Genomic DNA, 18237 nt, shown 5'->3' on the forward strand with positions numbered 1-18237 from the left:
CCAAGAAAGGTGCTGAAACCGAGTTTGTCTCTTGCAAATGTGGCGTATCCTTTGACTTTGGATTTGCCATTTCTCTTTAGGAATTGGCACTGGATGTCCATCTTTCTATTGGGAGGATTTTGGTTGTCTTCCAACATGGCAAGGGGTTGGACTGGATGGCCCTTGTGGATTCTTCCGAATCTACCCTGTTTCCCCTAAAATAAGACATCCCCACAAAATAAGACCTACCGTGTTTCCCCGAAAATAAGACAGTGTCTTATATTAATTTTTTCTCCCAAAGATGTGCTAGGTCTTATTTTCAGGGGATGTCTTATTTTTCCATGAAGAAGAATTCACATTTATTGTTGAACAAAAAAATGAACATTGATTATATACTGTACAGTAGTTGTCATTACAAATCAGCATAACCAGACAAACTGAGAATCCTATCAAGAATTTCTTGTTACTACCACTATTTTCATGTACAACAATCTATGGTACAGTAGAGTCTCACTTATCCAACGTAAACGGGCCGGCAGAATGCTGGATAAGCGAATATCTTGGATAATAAGGAGGCATTAAGGAAAAGCCTATTAAACATAAAATTAGGTTATGATTTTACAAATGAAGCACCAAAACTTCATGTTAGACAACAAATTTGGTGGAAAAAGTAGTTCAATACACAGTAATGCTATGTAGTAATTACTGTATTTATGAATTTAGCACCAAAATTTCACGATATATTGAAAACATTGACTACAAAAATGCGTTGGATAATCCAGAACGTTGGATAAGTGAGACTCTACTGTACTTACATTTACTGTTCCTGCATGCTCTGGTGTTGTTTGGCGGGCATACTTCCAAACAAAAACTTTGCTAGGTCTTACTTTCGGGGGAGGCCTTATATTTAGCAATTCAGCAAAATCTCTACTAGGTCTTATTTTCCGGGGATGTCTTATTTTCGGGGAAACAGGGTAGTAGAGGTTTTGCTGAATTGCTAAATATAAGACCTCCCCTGAAAGTAAGACCTACCGAAATTTTTGTTTGGAAGCATGCCTGTTGAACAGAACACCCGAGCATGCAGGATCGGTAAATGTACATACCATAGAGCAGGGGTCCCCAAACTTTTTAAGCAGAGGGCCGGTCCACAATCTTTCAAACTGTTGAGGGGCCGAATTATCATTTGAAAAAAAATACAAACAAATTCCTATGCACACTGCACATGTCTTATTTGTAGTGCAACAACAACAACGAAAGAACAATACAATATTTAAAAATGAAAACAATTTTAACCAACATAAACCTATTAGGATTTCAATGGAAAGTGTGGGCCTGCTACTGGCCAATGAGATAGTCAAGTTAATAAGGATTGTTGTTGTTGTTGTTGTTGTTGTTGTTGGTGTGCCTTCAAGTCATGTCAGACTTTGGCCGAGCCTAAGTCTAAAATTAATTATTTATTTACTGCATTTATTTACTACATTTATATCCCACCCTTCTCACCCCGAAGGGGACTCAGAGCAGCTGTATGTACATACAATATATTATATTATTAGCATTACACTATATTAGCATTATATATTACTATATTGAACTATACCACTATACTGTAATACTATATGTAATATATAACATATAATTAATATTATTATATGGTATTATTATTAGTATTATATTGTATAACATAAGATTATTATCAATATTATATGTATATACAATATATTATTAAAACTGATATAAAATATTATATTATAAAACTGAGGGCGGGGGCCGGGTAAATGACCTTGGAGGGCCGCATCTGGCCCCCGGGCCTTAGTTTGGGGACCCCTGCCATAGAGTGTTGTACATGGAAATAATGGTACAGTAGAGTCTCACTTATCCAACACTCGCTTATCCAACGTTCTGGATTATCCAACGCATTTTTGTAGTCAATGTTTTCAATACATCGTGATATTTTCGTGCTAAATTCGCAAATACAGTAATTACTACATAGCATTACTATGTACTGAACTATTTTTTCTGTCAAATTTGTTGTATAACATGATGTTTTGGTGCTTAATATGTAAAATCATAACCTAATTTGATGTTTAATAGGCTTTTCCTTAGTCTCTCCTTATTATCCAACATATCCGCTTATCCAACGTTCTGCCGGCCCGTTTATGTTGGATAAGTGAGACTCTACTGTAATAACAAGAAATTCTTGATAGGATTCACAGTTTGTCTGGTTATGCTGGTTTATGATGACAACTACTGTACAGTATATAATAAATGTTCATTTTTTTGTTCAACAATAAATGTGAATTCTTCTTCATGGAAAAATAAGACATCCCCTGAAAATAAGACCTAGAGCATCTTTGGGAGCAAATATTAATATAAGACGCTGTCTTATTTTCGGGGAAACATGGTAGCATTCCGTAATTTGCTCCTTTGGGTGCTCCAGAACAGGGGTCCCCAAACTAAGGCCCAGGGGCCGAATGCGGCCCTCTAAAGTCATTTACCTGGCCCCCACCCTCAGTTTTATAATACATTTTATATCAGTTTTAATAATAAAATATATTGTATATACATATCATATTGATAAAAATATTATAATGTTATACAATATAATGCTAATAATAATACCATATAATAATATTAATTATATGTTATATATTACACTAGCTGTGCCTGGCCACGCGTTGCTGTGGCAAAGTGGTGGTGGTATTGGTTAAAAATTGTTGTGTAATTTTTATTTGACGTTATTTGCATTTTTTATTAATTTTATTGTAAGTTATCTTTTTATTTATTATATTTTATTATTGTCTTGTATTATTTTTTAGTTATTTTCTGTTATTATATTATTATATTGTATTAATTTTTAGTGTTTTTTATTATTTTTATTGGGTTGCTAGGAGACCAAGTTGGAGGAGCTTAGCCTTCGAACTGGCAGCAATTGGATAAAAACAATTATTCCTCTCTCTCTAATTAGGACTTTATTTTTCTTTTCTTTTTGTTGTATCAACCTAGAGGCGTAGATGATGGGTTGTGTTGTCAAATTTCGAGGTTGGGGGTCCTGTAGTTTTGTTGTTTTGTGGATCGCCGTGATGCCATCACTCTTTTATATATATAGAAGATATAATATTACAATATAGTGGTATAGTTCAATATAGTAATGTATAATGCTAATATTGTTCTATGCTAATAATATAATATATTGTATGTACATACAGCTGCTCTGAGTCCCCTTCAGGATAAGAAGGGTAGGACATAAATGTAGTAAATAAATGTAGTAAGTAAATAAATAATTAATTTTAGACTTAGGCTCACCCAAATTCTGAAATGACTTGAAGGCACACAACAACAACTACAAACAACAATCCTAATTAACTTGACTATCTTATTGGCCCATACTTTCCATTGAAATCCTGATAGGTTTATGTTGGTTAAGATTGTTTTCATTTTTAAATATTGTATTGTTCTTTCATTGTTGTTGTTATGTCTGCAGATGGTACAAATAAGACATGTGCAGTGTGCATAGGAATTTGTTCGTATTTTTTTTCAAATGATAATTCGGCCCCTCAACAGTCTGAAGGATTGTAGACCGGCCCTTTGCTTTAAAAGTTTGAGGACCTCTGCTCCAGAAGGTCAAACTCCTCCTTTGCCACCTGAGCTCTCCTTCACCCAATCCCATCTCAGCCCCAGAGAAGGTGGAGAAAGACAGAGGGAGGGACACCAAGTCTTCTTGATTCCTAGCAATCCGTGCTCACTCGGCTTCTCCGTCATTGTCCCTGTGGTCAGTCCCTGTGCCTGGTGTCTCCCTGCAGCCATGTCTCGCCCGTTGACCGACCAAGAGAAGCGCAAGCAGATCAGCATCCGCGGCATCGTGGGTGTGGAGAACGTGGCCGAGCTGAAGAAGGGCTTCAACCGGCACCTGCACTTCACGCTGGTCAAGGACCGCAATGTGGCCACCACCCGGGACTACTACTTCGCCCTGGCCCACACCGTTCGCGACCACTTGGTGGGCCGGTGGATCCGCACCCAGCAGTACTACTACGAGAAGGACCCCAAGGTGAGCATCCATGGGCTTGTTCTCTGGCTCAAATGGTGACCTTTGGGAGTGAAAGGGTGATAGGGTTGTTGTGTGTCTTTTGGGCTGTGTGTCCATGTTCCAGAAGTATTCTCTCCTGACATTTCGCCCACATCTATGGCAGGCATCCGAAAGACATACAACAACTAAAGAACATTTATTGTTTATGAGAAGAGGAGTAAATTCATCCTTCAAGAGAAAAATATTGTGTTTACTGTGAATGTAACAGTGCTTTGTTTGATTGTTTAACAACGCCTTTTGTATCTGTTTTCATATTGATGTATTGAACTAAATTTTGGTTTAATGATTTCTGTATTACTGTAATAGTGGATACTTGTCTTTGTAGTCCCAAATAAAGCAGAAGTCTCACTTCAGACAAAGAAACAACATGCATTGATCAATAAATCCTTAGGATCAGTTTCCCAAACGCAGACTCGAAGCAGGTACAAATGGAAGTGAAGGCTTAAGCATCAGAGTCGTTTGTTACCAGCAAAAGCTGACTACTCCTGATTTATAGCCCTGAGTTCCCCCACGCGGTTCCCAATTACTTTAGCATTTCTCGCAGCTATTCTAGCTGAACAGCAACTCTGATCTGTTTCCTTTCGCCTTTCCTGAAATGTGGGCACTTGCAAGACTTCCTCTTCTGATTCCAACTCCCCCACAAATTCCTAAACACTTTCCTTAAGCGGCGGAGGGGGAAAAGGAAAGGGCCTGAGGATGCCTGCCATAGATGTGGGCGAAACGTCAGGAGAGAATGCTTCTGGAACATGGACACACAGCCCAAAAGACACACAACAACCCTGTGAATCCCGGCCATGAAAACCTTCGGCAACACATTGAAAGGGCGATGTTTTGCACTTGCAACGCTGACCTTTTGGTGGTGACTTTTTGAGGACTGAAGCAGTGGACATTTGCAGGCTGAAACGGTGACCTTTTGCAGCGGAAAGGTTGGTTTTGAGGCGGAAATGGTGGACTTGTTGGAGGCTAAAAGGGGGACTGAAAAGGTGACCTTTTGCAGCTGAATGGTCAGTCTCTCTCTTTTTTTTTATAAAAAAAAATGTATTTATTGAAATTTCATATACCATAAGAGAAAATGAGAAAAGTTTAGCATACATCGAAAGTGGGAGAACAATACTTTATTATAGAAAAGTAGGAAAAGTGAGGGAAAAAGGGGGAAAAAAGACAGAATGATAGTGAGAAAAAAGAAATTATATATATATACATACATATATACTAGCTGTGCCCGGCCACGCGTTGCTGTGGCTAGGACTTTATTTTTCATTTCTTTTTGTTGTATGAACCTAGAGGCGTGGATGAAAGGTTGTGCTGTCAATTTTCGAGGTTGTGGGGCATTTAGTTTAGTTTTGTCCGGTGCCGTGATTACTATATATATATATATATATATATATATATATATATGGTGTGTATATATAAATAAGGTGTGTGTATATGTGTGTGTGTGTATATATATATATATATGATATATTTTATATATATATATATATATATATATATATATATATGATTATATATATATATATATATATATATATATATATATATATATATATATATATAGAGTATTAGAGATTATGGATTTGGTTATCCCCAAACCAAGGATTACCAAAAAAAGAAACCAACTGGGACTTATTCAAAGACTATTTAAAACAGGCTAAATTATATCTTATCTGCTGAAGCTTAATATTTCCAAGACTAGAAGAGGACGAAGGGGATAGAGTAGAGTTATAATGGAATATTAATTACAACGGTTTAAGGAATAGCAAGAGCAGGTTGGAAGTCTAGAACTCTTAATTTTTTATTATATATATATATATATATATATACACACAGTAGAGTCTCACTTATCCAACATAAACGGGCCGGCAGAAGCTTGGATAAGCAAATATGTTGGATAATAAGGAGAGATTAAGGAGAAGCCTATTAAACATCAAATTAGGTTATGATTTTACAAATTAAGCACCAAAACATCATGTCATACAACAAATTTGACAGAAAAAGTAGTTCAATACATGGTAATGTTATGTTGTAATTACTGTATTTACAAATTTAGCACCAAAATAACACGATATATTGAAAACATTGACTACAAAAATGGCTTGGATTATCCAGAGGCTTGGATAAGCGAGGCTTGGATAAGTGAGACTCTACTGTAATTACTACATAGCATTAGTGCTCATTGAACTACTTTTTCTGTCAAATTTGTTGTTAAACATGATGTTTTGGTGCTTAATTTGTAAAATCATAACCTAATTTGATGTTTAATAGGCTTTTCCTTAATCCCGCCTTATTATCCAACATATTCGCTTATCCAACGTTCTGCCGGCCCGTTTACGTTGGATAATCAAGACTCTACTGTATTATTTTACTTTATTATTAAAAGGATCCATAAACAAATTTATATTGAAGAAGATGAGAATAATGATTTGATCAGAGTTGGACAGTCTTATCTTAAATTTGAGCTTTAGGTAAATATTCAGAAACATTTAACCTACTGATCCCTCAATTAATGTAATTTTATTGGTATCTATTTTTATTTCTGAAATTTACCACTCTCGGTTTATATTTGAGTCAATGTTTTCCCAGTTTTTTTGTGGTAACATTAGGTGCCTCGGCTTATATTCGGGTCGGCTTATACTCGAGTATATACGGTAGATGCTCCCCATTTTGGCAAGAGTGGGAGTCTTGCAGAGCCCTTCACTTTGCGTGATGAATCACTCTGTGGAAATCCAAACTAATCTGTGTTCTTGAGTTCTGTGTGTTCTGTCCTGTCTACAATTTGGAGTTCTTTCCTTCATGGGGTGAAAAGGGTGACAGGGAGTGGAGCTCAGGTGGAGATAAATATATACAATTGCTGAAGGGTGGAGAATTCGGGTAAATGTTGGTTTATTTTCCTTGCCAAGTCCTAGTAACACAAAAGAGGTACATCTTGCAGCGTTAACTGGCTGTGACCTGCGGGCATGCAAACGAAAGCACTCATTTGCAACATGCAGAACTAATTTGGGGCTTTTGCAAAGGTTAGGAAAACTATAACTCAAAAAACGTCATGTCGAGTGGCGGGTTTGACTCTAGACATAAAACATTTCCTTCACCATTTGTCACTGATTTTTTTATAGTGACTTGAAAATGGGATTAATTGCTGGGGGAAAATATTTTGATGCCTATACCTATTATTGGAGCCTCAGTGGTGAAGTGTGTTAAAGCGCTCAGCTGCTGAACTTGCGGACCAAAAGGTTCCAGGTTCAAATCCTGGGAGTGGAATGAGTGCCCGCTGTTAGCCCCAGCTCCTGCCAACCTAGCAGTTCGAAAACATTCCAATGTGAGTAGATCAATAGGTACCACTCTGGCAGGAAGGTAACGGCACTCCATGCAGTCATGCTGGCCACATGACCTTGGAGATGTCTTTGGACAACGCCGGCTTTTCGGCCTAGAAATGGAGATGAGCACCAACCTCCAGAGTCGGTCACAACTGGACTTAACATCAGGGGAAACCTTTACCTTTTTACCTTATGTATCTAATGAGGAACCTCCCTGGCCAGAGACATTATACAAGGGTTGAATGAAAAGTAATGCCTCCACCTTCATAACTCCTCAACAGATGTCAGTCCTGGTCTGCGGCAGGTCCTGGCTTGTTCAGTAGACTCTCCTCTACAGTTCCCTTTGGTGGGAAGCCTTAGCATTGAACGGTTGTGTTGTTAAAGTGTGAAGTATGGAACCCTGCGCAGAGGGTTGGTCAACGCGACTTAATCAATGTGCAGTCACTGAATTCTTGACATCAGAAGGTGTCACCCCAAAGGAGGTTCATCAGAGAATGCAAGCTGTTTATGGGGATTGTGTTGATGTGAGTCCTGTGCGTCGTTGCGCGAGTAAGTTTAAAGATGTTGAGGTGGGAACATCTGACTCGCGTGACAAACAAAGAGTTGGACGTCCTGTGACAGCATCCACCGAGTTTCACAATCAAAAGCTTGACAGATTAATTCAGGACGACTGTCATATCACTCAGAGAGAAATTTCGAACATCATCGGCATTTCACAAGAACGTGTGGGTCACATTATTGCTGTGCTTGGCTATTGGAAGATCTGTGCATGATGGGTCCTGCGAGACGCTGGTTGCAGAAACAGAGTGTCGACTTCTTCTGTGACGGCTTCAGAAAACTTGTTCATCGTTGGCAGAAATGTATCCAATTGTCTGGTGATCATGTGGAAAAGTGAATAGTGGTCGTTAAAGAGCACATTCTAGGGGTTATTTATGCGTTTGATTTATTAAAATATTCCCACCCAAACCGAAGTAACGAAGGTGGAGGCATTACTTTTCATTCAACCCCCGTATCTGGAAATGACATCTTATGAGGAGTGAAAATGTTCCATTCGCTGCTTGTGTTTCCATCCGGCTGTTGCCGGGAATGGGGCTTGTTTAGATTGTCATTCATTGTTGTTCAGCTCAGTTACTTTTGGGGATGACAGTTCCCAAAATCCACAGCCAACTTAATAATGGCTTTGAGATACATGTAAAACTCTGACTGGTGAACCTAGACATTTTTGGTCAAGCATATAAACATCACTTATAGGCCCGGATCCTAGCTACTTCCAGTGGAACCATTGAATCAGTAGTTGAATGCTGAATCAACACATAAGTAAATCCCATTGTCTTGATGGATCTACTTCAGTTGGGAGCGAAGAATAAGACTGAGGTACCCAATAGCTCCTTGGAAATGCTGAAGAGGTTGAAGAGGAGAAGGAGGAGGACAGGCTCTTGGCAGGAAAATGATTTACAAGCGGAAAGGAGTCCAAGCATGTCATCTTTGGAAGTTGCTCCCCTCTGGCAAAGAGCTTGGTGTTCCTGGACCAACCTGGGAGACATAGTATGGCTGGGTTGAATCTGAGATCAGGGTGTTCTGCTTGAAAACTATTTCTGCTTCACCATGTCCCTTTTGCAGAGTTTCCACAACATATGGGCAGATGCTCGAAAGATAGGATTTGTTGTGTGATCTTTTAAAGGTTTTCCTCGCTTTCCCTGTGCATAACACTATGTAACACAGTTTTTGTTCCTGGGCTATAAATGTCATTTCCTAATTGGCTCTAACAAAACATGGAGAAAGCTTATTAAGCTGGAAAAAACGTTACTTTTGCTGGAGGGACATCCTGCATTTTTCTATAGTTTTCCATTAAATATCTCATAGTCTCAACGAATTCAATGTACAATAGAGTCTCACTTATCCAAAGTTTCTGGAGTAGGGCAACTACTTCCAAAGTAAGGACCATACAATTAAACAGGAAATAATACTTTCAAACCAGGGGCAGAAAAGTTTTCATATATATATATATATATATATATATATATATATATATATGCAGTAGAGTCTCACTTATCCAAGCTAAACGGGCCGGCAGAAGCGTGGATAAGCGAATATCTTGGATAATAAGGAGGGATTAAGGAAAAGCCTATTAAACATCAAATTAGGTTATGATTTTACAAATTACGCACCAAAACATCATGTTTTACAACAAATTTGACAGAAAAAGCAGTTCAATACACAGTAATGCTATGTTGTAATTACTGTATTTATGAATTTAGCACCAAAATATCACGATATATTGAAAACATTGACTACAAAAACGGCTTGGATAATCCAGAAACTTGGATAAGCGAGGCTTGGATAAGTGAGACTCTACTGTACTTTGTGGCCACAAAAATGAAGTCTCTGGAGTATAGCAACTCTTTTCAAAGTAAGGACCATAAATTAAACAGAAAATAGCACTTTCAAACCAGGAACAAAACTTTTTTCAAATTTTGTTGCATAGTGTAACTCCACAACTTGTTGATTCTTGATTTGAGGGTTTGGCTCCAGGACATTATGGATACCAAAATACATGGATGCTGAAGTCCCATTATATACAATGGTATTCCTTATTTTTTTTTAAATGGCAAAAATCAAAGTTTGCTTTTTGGAGACTTCATAGATGTGGATGGTGGAATCTGTGGATGCTGAATCCGTGGATATGGAGGTCTGGCTGTATAAGTAACATGGCTTATCGATGAGAGCTGGTCATGTGCAATGGTTTGGACCAGCTTGGTGTAGTGAGTGGTTTGAGTATTGATTCTGGAGACCAGGGTTCAAATCCTCGCTTGGCCACAAAAGCTCCTTGGGTATTCTTTGGAAAGTCACACTCTCTCAGCCTCAGAGGGAGGCATAGCTTCAAATCTCAATATATTGGAAGGCACACTACTGAGTGAGCTTGGTGAAGTCACACTCTCTCGGCCTCAAGAGGAAGACCAGGGCAAACCTCTTCTGAAAGTGCCTCTACATTGAAGAATGATTGCAATTCGGCACCACTTTTCATTTCCATGGATCAGTGCAGTTGTAGTTTGATGTTTGTAAAACTACAACTCCCACAGTTCCATTGCATTGAGCCATGGCAGGTCAAGTGGCGTCAAGCTGCATTCATTCTTCAGTCTAAATGCACACTGAGCTTTACCATGAAAAACCCATGATAGGTTTTACCATATGTTAGAATTGACTTGAATTACATATTACAATAAGAAAGTAGATCACAAAATTATGTGGTTTTGATGTGGTTCTGTATATTAGACATGTCCCAAAAATCGTTTTGAATCGTATATCGGAATTATTTCGGATTGTTCTCGCTTTTTGATACACATTCCGAGACATTGTCTCACAGCGCAACCAGCAGTGTAATTCGAACCATTGTTGGCCCATTCTCTAATTGTATCTTAATGTTTCGTTAATCCCCCCCCCCCCCAATTTTTTAAAAATATATTTTAAAAAATATTTTAAAACTTTTTTTTGTTTCTGAAACCTACCTTGAATGGGAGCTTAGCGCAGCCTAACTTGGCTGCCGCTCCCCAACCAATCAGAAGCTTCCACGATGGATACAAAGGTGGGGGCTAGTGTTGATGAGGATAGCTCAAGAAATGAGGGCGGGAGAGCCCTGTAAAAGTCCCCCCCCCAGTTCCTTTTTTTTTTTTTGGCGATTGCGCATGCGCGTCCGCCAATTTAGAAACATTTAGAATCATTACGAATTTTCGGAAATATCCAAAATTTTTGGGTGAAAAAATAAGAAATACTTTCTATATCGAAGTGCCAGCACCCCCTACTTTAGAAACGAGAATTGAAACATTTTTTTCATCGATCGGACATGCCTACTGTATATCCTTCCACCTGCCTCTCTGTTTGCCTCTTTTCCCAGTTGTTTTTGCTCCCTGATCCAAAAACCAGACAGCATCCTGTTAGCAATGAAACCATGCTCCGTCTTTACTAGGAATGGGCTTTGCCCTTTCTATGTGTGTTTTAATGCTCAGGCCCAGCTCCAGTTAAGTCTTTGCATTGCTCCATTGAGTCTGTGGTTATCCCTGGAGTATATTTCCTCAGGGTAGAATAAAGGGAGCCCTGTCCACATAACCACAAGATCCTCCCCTTCCAGCAGTGAAGCACAAGGTCTGCTTTGACCAAGAAGGGCTGATCATCTGCATGTACGTATGTGTGATTTTCCACCCACTTTCCACCTTTGTGGGTCAGCTCATTGCATCATGTGTGTAGGAAACAATGTCATGGAATTTTCCGTCACTATTTCCAACCTAATGGAGCCTCCGGTGGCTCAGTGTGTTAAAGCGCTGAGCTGCTGAACTTGCAGACCGAAAGGTCCCAGGTTCAAACCCGGGGAGCAGAGTGAGCACCTGCTGTTAGCCCCAGCTTCTGCCAACCTAGCAGTTCGGAAGCATGCAAATGTGAGTAGATCAATAGGTACCGCTCCGGCGGGAAGGTAACGGCGTTCCATGCATGCATGCCAGCCACATGACCTTGGAGGTGTCTATGGACAATGCCGGTTCTTCGGCTTAGAAATGGAGATGAGCACCAACCCCCAGAGTCGGACACGACTGGACTTAACGTCAGGGGAAAAACTTTACCTTTACCTTTTATTTCCAACCTGTCTGGGGCAAAAAATAGACTCAAAGACCTAGAAAGTGCTGCCTAGGAATTTGGTGAAGTCTCTTTTAAACAGAGGCTGGATGACTGTCTGTTTGGAGGGCTTTGGTTGTGCCTTTCTGCATGGCAGAAAGGGGTTGGATCGGAGGCCCCTTTCTTCCAGTTCTGCCAGCACATTTTCCTTCTGTTTTCTGGCATATGGGGATCACAATTGGTCCCAAAATGGACCTGGAAAAGATTTTTAAGATGCTAAACTTTCCGTGCTCTGACTTAAATCTTGCAAAGGAAGAGGCTGGATAGCAAACTAGTTCTATCTTCCGTCTGCTAGTCCCACCCTCCACTTTACCAGTTTTACTGGTATCAGGGGTTACGGATTGGGACTCAAGTCATAAGCTTCCTTTCCCTTCTGAAAGCAAAATGTGACAAGGCCTAGTATACGTTTTTTGGGATGTTTGGAATGGAATAGAGTTTATTATTTATTTATTTATTTATTTATTTATTTGCAGCATTTATATTCCGCCCTTCTCACCCCGAAGGGGATTAAGGGCGGATCACATTACACATATAAGGCAAACATTCAATGCCTTTTAACATAGAACAAAGACAAGACAATAGAGTTGTGTGCGGTTCCCATTTCCTTTGGTACCTCTGGAACATCCAATACCTTCGAGTGTACGAAACGGGAAGCCCCCGCCCCCAGTACGAAAACCCGCCTGCAATAAAAACAAGCAGGAATGTCAGGAGAGAATACTTCTGGAACATGGCCATACTGCCCGGAAAACACACAACAACCCAAAATGGATCAAGGTTTACCCATATTGCACAACTCTAAATTGAAGTGTGCCTTGGTACTGCAAGGCTTTAAGGAGAGCTCAGAAATGGGATCAGACCAAAGGCTAGTCTACTATAGTCTAATATAGTTGTTAGGGATCCCTCTTCTTCAGAATAGGAAGGGGAGCAGGAAAGTGTTCATGAATTTGAGGGTGAGTTGCAATCTGAGGAGGAGATTTTGCAAGTACCCACTTTTCAGGAGAGGCGAATGGAAACAGAGCAGAGATGTCGTTCAGTTAGAATAGCTGCCAGAAATGCAGCTGGGTAATTGGGAACTACCCCAGCAGCTGTGAGTGGACTCAGGGCTATAAAGCAGAAGCAGGTGCAGCCAGCTCTTGCTGGTAACAAACTGACTCTTCGCTCCCCTTGTGCCTGCTTCAAGCCTGCATCTGGGAAACTGCTCCTAAGGATTTATTACTGTTTCTTCGTCTGAAGTAAGTCTGCTATTCAATTTGGGAATTTATCAGAGACTAAGAACTGTGCTTGTCCTAAGACTTCCTTGCTTCATTTTGCATAATTCCACTGAGTGTGCTGTACGTTATGTTTTGCTGAAGTAAAGCAGTTTTCATTTACTTACCACTGTGTTTTAAGGCTGTTCTTGAAAGACAAAACAGGACAACAGCATTCTGTTCCTACTAGCACAGTGGTTCTCAACCTGAGGGTCCCCAGATGTTTTGGCCTTCAGCTCCCAGAAATCTCAACAGCTGGTAAACTGGCTGGGATTTCTGGGAGTTGTAGCCAAAACACCTGGGAACCCAAAGAGTGAGAACTACTGCACTAGCACCAACCTGAAAAATTTAGTGCAACTAGGAAAAATGGGCATCTTATGATTTCTTCACTCCGGGTGAAATTCTGGCATTCCACATTCTGCATCGAGCACAGTTCCCAAACTACACTACATAACACGATTTTTGTTCCTGAGTTATAAATGTCACTTCCAAATTGGTCCTATCATAAAAGCACAAGAAAAGTTTATTAAACTTCAAAATATGCAAAAAGTTTATTAAACTACAAAAACTTTGTTCTTGGGGTAGGGATATTCTACAATGCATTCTGCTATAGTTTTCCAATGAATTTCTCAGAATCCCAACCAATTCAGCTATAAGAAACAAAGTTTCTGGAGTAGGGCAACTACTTCCAAAGTAAGGACCATACAATTAAACAGGAAATAATACTTTCAAACCAGGAGCAGAAAAGTTTTCTCATATATATATATATATATATATATATATATATATACACAGTAGAGTCTCACTTATCCAAGCTAAACGGGCCGGCAGAAGCGTGGATAAGCGAATATCTTGGATAAAAAGGAGGGATTAAGGAAAAGCCTATTAAACATCAAATTAGGTTATGACTTTACAAATTAAGCACCAAAACATCATGTTATACAACAAATTTGACGGGAAAAGTAGTTCAATATGCAGGAATGTTATGTTGTAATTACTGTATTTACGAATTTAGCACCAAAATATCACGATGTATTGAAAACATTGACTATAAAAATGCGTTGGATAATCCAGAACGTTGGATAAGTGAGACTCTACTGTACTTCCAAAGTAAGGACCATACAATTAAACAGGAAATAATACTTTCAAACCAGTTTCATACAATTAAACAGGAAATAATACTTTCAAAAAGTTTTCTCATATACACACACACACACACACACATACATACACACACACACACATACATACCTCACAACCTCTGAGGATGCCTGCCATAGATGTGGGTGAAACGTCAGGAGGGAATACTTCTGGAACATGGTCATACAGCCCAGAAAACACACAACAGTCCTGTGATTCCAGCCATGAAAGCCTTCGACAACACATTTTCAAATTTTATTGCAAAGTGCTATCTTCAAGGGCAGTCCCAATACGGGACACGGTAGTAGTCCAGCATGGGGATGACTAGACTAGTTGTTGCAATTTTCTCATAGTTAAGAAGACAAGGGATTCAAAGGGAGATGAGACTTGTAACTGGGTCAGATGATAAGTCATAGAGAGTTCATCTGCAGAAATACTGTGTGTCTGCAGGTGCCTTGACCATTGCATCCAGACGGTCACGGGTTCAACGCCAGTTTAAGAAAAGGCTCTTGTATAATAATAGGGCTGCGGGAGAAGAAGAAAAAACGTTGCCAGTCCTGGAAAGCAAATGGATAGACCGGCACAAAAGTGCAGGTCGTCTTCCTTGAATTGGATTGACTTAATGAACCATCTCGCAGTCAGTTTTGGGCAGTTAACCGCCTTTAATGGAGCTTTAGCCGTGCGGATTAAGTCGTAATCCCTTTTGTGACATCAGGCGGAAGGTGAGGCGGGCAGGCCGGCCCCCCGCGGAGAGGCTCACCCCTCATCCGGCCTCTCAACGAGGTTCACGGCTTCTGGATCAGAACACGGTCCTCTGACTCCAACCTTTGTCTCCAGCTATGAGGGTTGAATGAAAAGTAATGCCTCCACCTTCGTAACTCCTCAACAGATGTCAGTCCTGGTCTGCGGCAGGTCCTGGCTTGTTCAGTAGACTCTCCTCTATAGTTCCATTTGGCGGGAAGCCTTAGCATTGAACGGTTGTGTTGTTAACGTGCAAAGTATGGAACCCTGTGCAGACGGTCGGTCAAAGCGATTTAAGCAACGTGCAGTCATTGAACTTCAGAGACTAGATCTCACCACTGTACGGCATCCTCCATACAGTCCAGATTTAGCACTGTCTGACTTCCATCTGGACAGGAAAGCTTGGAGAAGATCATGATGCTGGGGAAAATGGAAGGAAAAAGGAAGAGAGGACGCAAGGGCGAGATGGATGGACGGTATCCTTGAAGTGACTGGCTCGACCTTGAAGGAACTGGGGACGGTGACAGCTGACAGGGAGCTCTGGCGTAGACTGGTCCATGAGGTCACAAAGAGTCGGAAACGACTGAACGAGTGAGACGATGACGACGACGACTTCCATCTGTTCCTGATAATGAAAGAAGATCTGCGGGGACATCATTATGCTTCTGATGAAGACGTTGAGAGAACTGTGAGACGCTGGTTGCGGAAAGAGAGTGTTGACTTCTTCCATGACGGCTTCAGAAAACGTGTTCATCGTTGGCAGAAATGTATCCAATTGTCTGGTGATGATGTGGAAAAGTGAATAGTGGTCATTAAAGAGAACATTCTAAGGATTATTTCTGTGTTTGGTTTATGAAAATATTCCCATCCAAACACAAGTAACGAAGGTGGAGGCATTATTTTTCATTCAACCCTCGTATATTGGGAAAAACCCAGTATTTGGGGAGATTGGGGACTTCACATTGGAGACCCCACCCAGAAACCTTGCTGGGTTGGAAATATCAGCTCCGCATCTCAACCAAGTGGTGAAAGTGGGATATAAATAACTATAATAATGTAAAATATTGTCCTTTCTGTCTTTGCCAAAATGGGAGAACCGACAACAAACAAGAACTTTGGCCAAAGGGACCACCAAACCGAACAATGCTTTCATCCCAACCTACTTGTAGGATAATGGATAAGTAAAGTTTACTCCAATTTATGTATTCTATAGGACTTCAGAGTTGTGCAAAGACAAAAGCAGACATCATCAATATGTGATGCATTCAATGGCGATCCTAACCTGAGGTTAGGGAGCAGCACAGAATGTAGTCAGAGGTTGTTTGTTGTTTACGAAGATGTCCTCAGAGTTTGGTATATTATCTGTAAAATCTGGATGTTAGCCCTAGGCAACTAATATTGCATTTATAGCACTTGTAACTTTGCGCTGGTTGAACTGCTGACCTGAAGTTTGGGTTGCTGACCCGAAGGTTGTCGGTTTGAATCTGCGAGGCAGGGTGAGCTCCCGTCGATCAGCTCTAGCTTGCTGGGAAATGAGAGAAGCTTCCCAGCTAACACATCCGGGCGTCCCCTGGGCCACGTCTCTGTAGACGGCCAATTCTCTCACACCTGAAGCGACTTGCAGTATGTTCTCAAGTCTCTTCTTCTCAAGTGCACTTTTAGCATGGCACAAATGGCAAGACTCAGCCAACAATACAGAACGTGGGGAAAGGTCAGCTATTGTCAAGATGGGAGTTGACCAGGCTCACAAAAACAGAACCGCATGCAGATGAATCTTTCAATGTAACAGGAGGATATCTACATGCCTGTTCTATGGTGCCTACAATTGAACATGGTTGCAGAAAAGATGTACCTTTTATCTGATACCAACTCCACAATCACTTACAAGATTTCTCTCTTTAACCTGGCAGCAAATAAAATCAAGGCAAGACTGATTGCAGGCATTGCAGTCGACTGTGCCGGGATGCTTTTATCTAGCCTGAGTGGGGTCAATTTCCCCTAATGGATCCCTACTTAAGTTTTTAACATGACTGATATTTTATACTGGCTTTTTAATGGTTATATTTTGCAAGCTCTGTTTTATCCTGTTTTTAACTGTTAGATTTTACAGTGTTTTGTACAGATGTTTGTTTGAGGTTGTTTCTGTAAATGCATTGGTTTGGAGCATTAATACATTGTTTGATTTGTTGTCGAAGGCTTTCATGGCCAGGATCACAGGGTTGTTGTATGTCTTTCGGGCTGTGTGGCCATGTTCCAGAAGCATTCTCTCCTGACGTTTCGCCCACATCTATGGCAGGCATCCTCAGAGGTTGTGAGGTACCTCACAACCTCTGAGGATGCCTGCCATAGATGTGGGCGAAACGTCAGGAGAGAATGCTTCTGGAACATGGCCACACAGCCCGAAAGACATACAACAACCCATTGTTTGATTGATTGATATCTACATGGTTTCAGCAATTTTCAAGCACAGGCTCTCTTTTGGTAGCATTGAATAGGACCGGAAATATTATAAGTATATATAATATATTATATATTTATAAATTATTGTATATTATATATATATATATATATATATATATATATATATATATATATATATATATACATATACATATATATATACACACATGTGTGTATGTAAAATTAGAATAGCATGTTGCTATGGCACATGATCTGGAAATCTGAAATGATCTTGATCTGGAAATCTGAAATCCTCCAAAATCAGTAATTCTGTGTAATACATTTCTTGTTCCTGGGTGATAAATGTCATTTCCAGTTTGGCTGTATCATAAAAACATGGAAAAAGTTTATTAAACTGCAAAAAACTTTGTTTCTGTGGGACACAATAGTTGGATATCTCATTGAGTCTCAATAAATTCAACATTTAACACAAAAACAAAGTTTATGGAATAGAACAACTACAGTAGAGTCTCACTTATCCGACACTCACTTATCCAACGTTCTGGATTATCCAACGCATTTTTGTAGTCAATGTTTTCAATACATCGTGGTATTTGGATGCTAAATTCGTAAATACAGTAATTACTACATAGCATTACTATGTACTGAA

The 18237-nt window shown here is 39.9% G+C and overlaps 1 protein-coding gene across 1 annotated transcript in view; it reads left to right on the forward strand.

The window, feature by feature from the left end:
- The window catches only part of pygl (glycogen phosphorylase L), a 107040-nt gene that overhangs the window by 12684 nt on the left and 76119 nt on the right, over nucleotides 1-18237 (forward strand). The window contains exon 2 of the mRNA XM_062968698.1: nucleotides 3780-4024. Coding sequence (XP_062824768.1) covers nucleotides 3782-4024 — 243 coding nt within the window. The 5' untranslated portion in view covers nucleotides 3780-3781. The remainder of the gene's footprint in view (nucleotides 1-3779; nucleotides 4025-18237) is intronic.

Source organism: Anolis carolinensis, chromosome 1, assembly GCF_035594765.1.
Source record: "Anolis carolinensis isolate JA03-04 chromosome 1, rAnoCar3.1.pri, whole genome shotgun sequence".
In the NCBI taxonomy this organism is placed as follows: Eukaryota; Metazoa; Chordata; class Lepidosauria; order Squamata; family Dactyloidae; genus Anolis; species Anolis carolinensis.